The sequence below is a fragment of the Sus scrofa genome, chromosome 8 (assembly GCF_054392235.1).
Source record: "Sus scrofa isolate SSC_HxYL_T2T_F1_AM1 chromosome 8, Sscrofa_HxYL_maternal_Yorkshire_Landrace_v2.0, whole genome shotgun sequence".
Lineage (NCBI taxonomy): Eukaryota > Metazoa > Chordata > Mammalia > Artiodactyla > Suidae > Sus > Sus scrofa.
The window spans coordinates 75,767,886-75,777,097 of NC_139390.1; the positions used below are offsets into that span (position 1 = coordinate 75,767,886).

Sequence of the window (9,212 nt, forward strand, 5' to 3'; positions counted from 1 at the left end):
CCATGAGGTTGCGGGTTCGGTCCCTGGCCTTGCTCAGTGGGTTAACAATCCGGCGTTGCCGTGAGCTGTGGTGTAGGTTGCAGACGCGGCTCGGATCCCGCGTTGCTGTGGCTCTGGCGTAGGCCAGTGGCTACAGCTCCGATTGGACCCCTAGCCTGGGAACCTCCATATGCCGCGGGAGTGGCCCAAAGAAATAGCAAAAAAAAAAAAAAAAAAAAAAAAGACAACCCAATTAAAAAAAAAAAAAAAAAAAGAAAGAAATACTAGAGGTGAAACCACGTTTGACTCAAATCTCTCCAAAGCAGCCAAGCTCAATGACTTGATCCCTGTACATACCTTTTGGGGCAGTGCAGTTTTGTACTGTGTATGCTCTTGGTCTGTCAAAAAAGTCTCCATTCTTTTTTTGTCCCCCTCAATCTTTTTTTCTTTTTACGCTGCACTTGCGGCATATGGAGGTTCCCAGGCTAGGGATCAAATTGAAGCTACAGCTGCTGGCCTATAGCACAGTCACAGCAAGGCAGGATTGGAGCCTCGTCTTCAACCTACACCACAGCTAACAGCAAAGCCAGATCCCTGACCCACTGCTTGAGGCTAGGGATTGAACCCAAATCCTCATACATACTAGTTGGATTTGTTTTCACTGAGTCACAATGGGAACTCCTAATTTTTATTTTATATTGGAGTATAACTTATTTTTAATGTTGTGTTAGTTTCAAGTGTATGGAAAAGTGATTCATTTATACATATACCCATATCCATTATTTTTCAGATTCTTTTCCCATATATGTTATTAGAGAGTATTAAGTAGACTTAGTTCCGTATATGGTAGGTCTTTGTCATTCAACTCGGATCTGGTGCTGCTATGGTGGAGACTGGCAGCTGCAGCTCCTTGACTCCTAGTCTGGGAACCTCCATATGCCATGGGTATGGCACTAAAAAGACACACACACACACACAAAACCCGCCTAGTTCCATTGAAAATGCAGGAAACCTTCACAAGTATCTTCCTAGAAAGCCACTCATCTGTGTAAGGATGTTTGTGGACAATTATCCTGCCAGTGCTGTTTAAGCAAGGTGCCACAGTCTTGTCGAGGCTGCATTTACAACCCAGGTGAGCTGCTACTAGTAAGATCTAGGCCAGGGATCAAACCCACGTCCTCATTTATACTAGTCAGGTTCGTTACCACTGAGCCAAAACAGGAACTGCAGAATGACTTTTTTTGTACATGTCAGCCCCCCCCCCCCTTTTTTTTTTACTTTTTAGGGCTGCACATGTGGCACATGGAGGTTCCTAGGCTAGGGGTCAAATCAGAGCTCAGCTGCCATCCTACACCACAGCCACAGCAACCTGGGATCCAAGGTGAGTCTTCGACCTACACCACAGCTCATGACAACGCTGGACGCTTAACCCACTGAGCAAGGCCAGGGATCGAAACTGTATCCTCACGGATACTAGTCAGATTCATTTCCACTGTGCCACAAGAGGAACTCCTAAATGTCAGGCTTTTTAAGCACTATATAAAGAGAGAAACAATTTCATGTTGAAGACAGGTGGCAAACTTACACCTATATAGATAAAAATGTATGAATAACCATATATACAAACACATATTCATATTTTCATACTAAAATCCTTATTGTTCTCATTGCTGTGAACTAGTAAACACTCTGACAGTCTAGTAAGAATCAGAATTTGGAAACTAAGCAGAAATAGCTTAGGCTGATTGAAGGAGAAGGACTGTAAGTGCCTACTGAATAATTGCAGGATAGTCAGGTACCCCTGGGCAATGTCTTTCTAAGAACTCGGGGAGACAACTACATGGGGAACCACAAAGGAATGACAGCCTTAACCTACCCAGTTGCTCTCACCATGGCATTCATATTTTCTACCTCTCCATAGCTTTGAGTCGCTGCCTGCTGTATCTTGTCAAAAATGTCAAGTCTGTAAATAATCTGAATCCTTTGTTGAATAAAATCCCAAAAGACTGGCACAGTATTTTCATTCTGTGAAGCCTTCCCTGACTTTCCATGACGACCCAACTGCTTCTACATAATCTTTTATACTTAATTCAGTCATTATTTGATTACACATCTTTCTTTTTCCGTAGCCTGGAGTCCTGTAAGAACAAGAAATTCTCTTGTTTTTTCATTTCTTTGCTTTCAGTGCAGCATATAAAATTATCATAAACTTATTAAAATATTAGAGTAAAAAGAACTACTTTGTTGCTAAACCTACAGAATACCCATACCTATAATAAATATTACGTTTTATTTATTTATTTATTTATTCATGGTCTTATAGGCATATAATTAGTTTACCTGGCAGCTCTTTTGGACCATCCCAACTGATGTGCACGAACTGCAACTTCTTGGTTAAGATGTCTTGAAATGTTTTTTATTTCTGGCTGCAAATTTTCCACCTAGCTAAAGAAAAAGTAGACTTTGTTATAAGCACATAAAGGATCTTTATTCACAACCATTCCTAATGGTTCTATTCCCTCGGCTCATTTAAAAATGTGGTTTACTGGTCATGTCAAGAAACTTTAAGATGTTAATTTGTTTTAAGATATCCTCAGCTGCAACCAAATTCAATTTCCAGCTTGTACACTTACCTGTGGATCTAGGGCAAATTATATAACCCTCAAGTCCTGTTCCCTCAAACATAAAATATGTAACAGCACCTACTTCACAGGTTATTGTAAGGATTAAACGAGAACTGCACCCTGCACTTTGTTTCAATTCCAGGATTTCCCAGTAATGTAAACTGAGGAAACAAAAGTCTACTAATTAAGAGTCTTTAAAAAGCTCTGCGGCAGTCACAGAGCCACAAAAATGTTGCATTTATTTCTGTCCAACATTGATTCTTCTTTGTGAAGAAGCTCGCTGCTTTACTGGTGCTGATGATGAACACTAAGCGCTCCGGAAGTATCTGGGGATCTTGAGCTTCATGCAGACCTCAACCACTGCTCACCACGGAAGCAGATACGCAGGGTCCACGCGCGGTTCGCGCCCCTCACCTTGGCTAGGATGTAGTGCTGGTAGGCGGCCAGGGGCAGCGTGATGGCGCCGCGCAGGGCCACGGTGGTGAGGAGAATGCTGCCCCACCAGGGCAGGCCCGTGGCAGAGTGCACATTAAGCAGCACGTCCTCGGCGCCTTGCACCGGAGCCGACGTAGCCAAGGCCTCGTACCAGCCACCGGCACCGCCCGGACCAACTGCAGAGACCGGCGCCACCGCCCACACTGGCAAAGCGGAGCGCTTGGCGCTGTCCGTTGGGACCGGCGCGAGCCGGACACTCAGGGGCCCCAGCGGCAGGGCAGGCAGTGGCCGCAACCACCTAACGCTGAGTCGAGACAGCATCTCCTCCCCGCAGCGGACTGAGCTCGAAACCACGGCCTCAGGCAGGAGCCGCGAACCCCACTGCGCCGAGGCCACTATGCGCCTGCGCCGGCGACGCGGGGTGTAAAGTGGGCGTGAGCCTGCCGGCAGCCACAATTGCCCTTCCCAATCAAGCCAGTGACGTCTAGCGTCGCACTGGAGATGACGCTCGAGGTAGGGAAGTCCCGCCTTTCCCACGCGGCACTGAGCGGGCCTACTGCGCACGTACGAAACTTTCGCGCGGCTTGGCCAGGAGCTCCTCTGAAGCTGGACCGGATTTGCAGGGGGCGGAGCAAGCGATCCTGAGTCGGGCGGGGAGTTCTCTAAGGAAGTGCTCTCCTAGTAAAGTCAGTCTTTGGCCGATGCTTTAACATTCTTTTTCGCTTAAGCTACTCAAGCTAGCTTTACGGGTATTTTTTGTTTGTTTTTTTTTTTTGCGATCAGAAGATGCCCCCCACCTCTTTATCTGCTCCACGATTGATTCTGCCAGAGATCAAAGTAGATTATACTACCAGGTGTCAACACCTTGCTGAAATGTCAGTTTGGAGAGAGGCAAGTGTTTGACCCACCCAGAGTTTTAATCAGTAACCTTTATGCACTAGGCAGTTTAGTCGGTAGTATATTTAATTGGCTCAACTGTTTTAATACGCATTTTTAGGCCCAACATCAGTGGGGATTTTTTGTTTCTTTCCAACTTGTTTTATCTTTCATTATAAAGAGCAACAAACTTTTTATATTAAGGATAAAGTACTCTCTCTTGAGGTAGAGGAATTATCACTCGTAGCACGGTGAATTCTTTACTGGGGCTCAACATATATTCTATGGACTGTATAAGCTTGCAAGAGCCTGAACAGCAACATTTGTTGTCTTCTGGTTAAAAGGGACAGGTTAAATGTACATGGACTAGTGTTTAATTTTGTGTTCCTGGCAAAAGGAAACACCCTGGAATGACATGAAGGAGTTTCCTCAAAGAAGGTCCCTCCCTAGACCTAGAAGCCAAATTGTGCTGGGAGGAATGAAATATTGATTAAAAGTAAGGTTCTGACAAAGGCTAGGGTAGTGTCTGACTGTAGCTGCTTTGTTGTACACCTACCCAAGAGTACCAGATACTTTCCTCTGAATTCTGGATCATTTTGCTTCAAAACGACTGATAAATCTGTTCGTGAATTTTTAAATGTTAACACACATCCCAATATATGCTATATATAGAATTTCCCCTTTAAAAGTAAAAGCCTATTTATCTATATCCCTATCCCCTCAAGGTAAAAATAATAAAACAAAACAAACAAACAAAAAAAAAACCAAAAAAAACCCACAACTGGTTGCTACTGACTACTGATTTAAACTGGAAAGGGATTTTTTATTTAAGTTTAGGCTTGCATGCACAGCATATGGAAGTTCCTGGAGCTAGGGAGTTGAATCAGAACTGCAGCTGCCACCCTACACCACAGCTACAGCAACGCCAGATCCAACCCACAGTTCACGGCAATGGTGGATCCTTAACCCACTAAGCAAAGCCAAAGGTAAAATCCACAACCTCATGGATACTAGTCAGTTCTTAACCTGGTGAGCCACAACAGGCGCGACATACTCTAACTTTAAAATATTCCATTGTTTTAAGTTTGAATGTTGTGATCTGATTCAAGTTTATGCTAATTTCATATATGTAAACATACATTTTAAAACTTGGATAATGGTGTTCCATTGTGATTCAGCAGGTTAAGGATCTTTCAGTTATCATTGTTATGGTTCTCATTACAGCTGTAATACGGGTTCAATCCCTGGCCCGGGAACTTCCAAAAGCCCTGAGCTAGACCAAAAAAACATTTTTTTTTTTTTTTTTTTGACAATGGGGATGATGATCAGAACTTGCTACCAACTTGGTAGAGAATGTTGGGAGATATATCTGTCAATTACAAAGCCCAATGCAAAAGTAAAGTGTTAGCACTCATACACACACACACACACACCGGTTACAAACACTGTGATACATTATATCTTTAGCAGAATAGAGTACAAAATCACTATACAGATACTGGGCAAACCAACCAACTGAAGTTACAGCAGTCCTAATACTTTGTAGATGGACATATTAGGGTTTTTTTTTTTTTTTGCTTTTTTTAGGGCCACACCTGAGGCATATGGAAGTTCCCAGCCTAGGGGTCAAATCAGAGCTGCAGCTGCCAGCCCATGTTACAGCCACAGCAATGCAGGATCCGAGCTGTGTCTGCAACCTATACTGCAGCTCACGGCAACACCAGATACTTAACCCACTGAGTGAGGGCAGGGATCGAACCCGCATCCTCATGGATAATAGTTGGGTTTGTTACTGTTGAGCCACAATGTGAACTCCAAATTAAACATTTTTAAAAAGGTCAACATTTATTATTAGCCTATTCCTGTCTTCTATTATTACTACACCACACAGCTAACTTTTTAATTTAAGCTCCATAAAATAAAGACTATAATTAACTTTCTGCAGTTTCTGAAATTTCAATCCAGGGAGTTACTGTTGTGGTGCAGTGGAAACAAATCTGACTAGCATCCATGAGGATGAAGGTTTGATCCCTGACCTTGCTCAATGGGTTAAGGATCCCGTATTTCCGCAAGATGCAGCATAGGTCACAGATGTGGCTTGATCTTGCATTGCTGTGGCTGTGGCTATGGTGTAGGCTGGCAGCTGCAGCTTTGATTTGCCCCTAGCCTGAGAACTTCCATATGCTATAGGGGTGGCTGTAAAAAGAAAAAAAAAAAAAAAATCTCACTTCCCAAATAGGCTTTTTGAAATGTTTGACAAAAGAAACTTTACAGGATATTTTCATGAGCAATTGTTAAAATCATCTCTTGGAATCAGAATTAAATTCTCTTTTTCCTATTTCTTTAATGCATTACTTTTCAAAACTAAAGCTACCTAATACAAAATTAGTTTTTCTTTCATTAAAAAAATATCCTTGGAGTTCCCAGCATGGCTCAGTGATAACAAACCCAACTAGGACCCATGAGGATGTGGGTTCGATCCCTGGCTTAGATCAGTGGGTTAAGGATCCGGTGTTGCCATGAAATGTGGTATAGCTTGCAGATTCGGCTCAGATCTAGCATTGCTGAGGCTGTGGTGTAACTCTGATTCAACTACTAGCCTGGGAACTTCCATATGCCACCAGTGTGGCCCTAAAAAGCCAAAAAAAAAAAAAAAAAAAAAAAAAAAAAAGAAAAAAAAATCCTCCTATGACATCATTCATCTTTTAAAGTATTGAGAATGCAAAATTGGCTTTTACCTATCAAAAGTGTGAATTCATTTAAAGGCAGAAGTCTAATATGAAACCCCTTGTGTCTATTAGTTCTGTATTCCAAATGTCTCATAAAGAAATTCTTATTTATATCAAAGCAACAGTGGGACATTTTCCTCTCTTGTCATCGACCCAAAATACAAGTGAAATTATTTTTTGCAATCAAAATGTGTAACACAGTAGGTAGTATTAAAGCACTAATAATGCTCTCATCCTAAATTCCAGTCACCTGGAATTACAACCAATTATTTCACAGTAACAGCAGTTAACTGAGTATTGTGATTTGTTAAAGCATTTATCAACAGGATATATATTTCCAAAGATTCAGGTGCATCCAGAATTGATATAGTGTAAGTTCACCAAACATTAATATTAAAAGACATTTGAAATAGATTCATTAAAGTAAAAATACTTTTTTTTTTTGTCTTTTTTGCCATTTCTAGGGCCGCTTCTGCGGCATATGGAGGTTCCCAGGCTAGGGGTCTAATCAGAGCTGTAGCCTCCGGCCTACACCAGAGCCACAGCAATGCTGGATCTGAGCCGCGTCTGTGATCTACACCACAGCACACGGCAACACTGGATCCTTCCTTAACCCACTGAGCAAGGCCATGGATAGAACCCGCAACCTCATGGTTCCTAGTTGGATTCATTAACCACTGAGCCACAACGGGAACACCAAAGTAAAAATACATTGAGCAATAGGATACTGAATCTCTATATTAGCGATGAGAAACAGTGAATGGTTTTCCTTTGATATTTTAATCATTTTGAAATAATTCTGATTTAAAAATTTGTCACTTGAAAGTTTTGGCATTCTTTTTTTTTATAGCCACACCCATGGCATATGAAAGTTCCGGGCAAGGGACTGAACCAAAGCCTCGCTGTGACCTATGCTACAGCTGTGGCAACGCTAGATCCTTTACAACCTACTGCACCGGGTCGGGGATCTTACCCAGTTTTGACATTCTTTAAATGTTCTGTAATATCAGTTTTGTGTGAATGAATGTTTCTTAAAAATATCTAAGTGAAAAAGATCAAATAAGTCAGAGGATCTGAAGAGGTTTTGTGATCTTGAGTTTTCCTATTTAATACTTTGTATTGTTTTAAAAATAAAGTGGATAATATAGTATGTTAAATGGATTTTATGAAATGTGTATTTAGGACATTTGAATTGAAAGATGGAATAATATTTTCATGAAAAAGAAGACAGGAAAGTAAAAGTAGTAAATTATTTACCTCCTTTTTTTTTCCCCTGAAAAGTGACTGTAAAATAATTTACCAAAAATTTTCACTTACTAATAAAATGAAATAACTTTATAGAAAAAGGAATCAGAAGGGAGAGTATCTTTCACATGAATACTAAAATCACTTTTCACAAATATGTTAATATATGTTGAAAAGGCATGAAATGGGGATTCTGTTGGCATCAGTAAACAAAATCATCTCTAAAACGGAATGGTTGGTATAAACAGATAATAGAACAATTAGGGTATTAACTATTTTGGGATTTAAGGTGTGAACTAACCTAACATTACTAAGAGTTAAATCACTTCTTAAAAGAATAAGAGAAAAGAAATACATTATGTAGTCTGCAATTACACACACCACATACTTTCAAAAAGGGGGGAAAAAAGACCTACATGGTCTCAAAATATTATGTTTTCTTTTTTATTGTTCAAATAAAAATGTACTGCATTACATCTGAAAAATATAAAAAATGTATTTGAAAAATATTCCTAGTACAGACTTCTAAAACCATAGTATTGTATTTAACAAGCCTGATCCCTAAAACTGAATAAGGAGCATTCCTATCAGTATTCCCAGTCCCATTGTTTTAAAGTAAAAAAATATATAGGTTTTTTTTTTTTCCTCTTCTTTTTTAGTAAGACACATCATCTTAAGAAATTCAGTTCTGTGAGTCAACACAAGTCATGTGTTGTGATAAATACTGGGTAGTATCTATTATCTAGAAGGATTATTTTAATTAGAAAATAACCCCAGTAAACACAGGAAAGAAATTAAGAAAAAAAAATTATAGGATAGTAGCAAAAGTCATACATAAAATACTGTTAAATAGCATCATACCCCTTTCTTACTAAAGTGCTATAATTTTATATCATAACTATAATTTTTGTAGGATATCATTTAACTTCTCTGTTAAATTTGGTCGTATCAGTCATAGACAGGCACAAAAACAAAATTTATATATTTTAAGACCCCCTCCTAAATTAAAAGATAGAAACATATTGTTTATAGAATTTTGGATATGTTTGAGAAATCTTCTTTTTACTCTTTCCTCAGGCTATCAGTAAAGAAATCATTTTGTTTACTTGAATAGTCAAGGAACTACATTAATATTGTCAACTCTGGGTGATCTACCTGAATTTTAGTTAATGTTTTATGTTTCAACAGTGTGGAATTTATGTCTAATTGAAAAAAAAAAAGGAAAACATATTGAAGATACATTACTTCACTATTATGCTAACTTTCTTTTACATTTCACCATATAATTTATTTCTCCACATGAGACAGGGTAGGACACATATTC

At 39.8% G+C, this 9,212-nt stretch overlaps 1 protein-coding gene across 34 annotated transcripts in view; it reads right to left on the reverse strand.

Annotated features, from left to right (window-relative positions):
• The window catches only part of COX18 (cytochrome c oxidase assembly factor COX18), an 80,496-nt gene extending 77,106 nt beyond the window's left edge, over positions 1-3,390 (reverse strand). For 31 of the 34 annotated variants that reach the window (XR_014812686.1, XR_014812690.1, XR_014812687.1 and 28 more), the window contains exons 1-2: positions 3,018-3,390; positions 2,320-2,420 (exon numbers count right to left, since the gene is read on the reverse strand). Coding sequence is in view for 9 of the 34 variants with exons in the window: in XM_084972457.1 (XP_084828583.1) it covers positions 2,320-2,420; positions 3,018-3,359 (443 nt within the window). In the remaining 25 variants the exon portion in view is untranslated. Of the gene's footprint in view, positions 1-1,855; positions 2,118-2,319; positions 2,425-2,612; positions 2,736-3,017 lie in introns of those variants that run through there. The other 3 variants (XM_084972460.1, XM_084972459.1, XM_084972461.1) reach the window with 2 other exon arrangements.
• Positions 3,391-9,212: the final 5,822 nt, after the last annotated feature.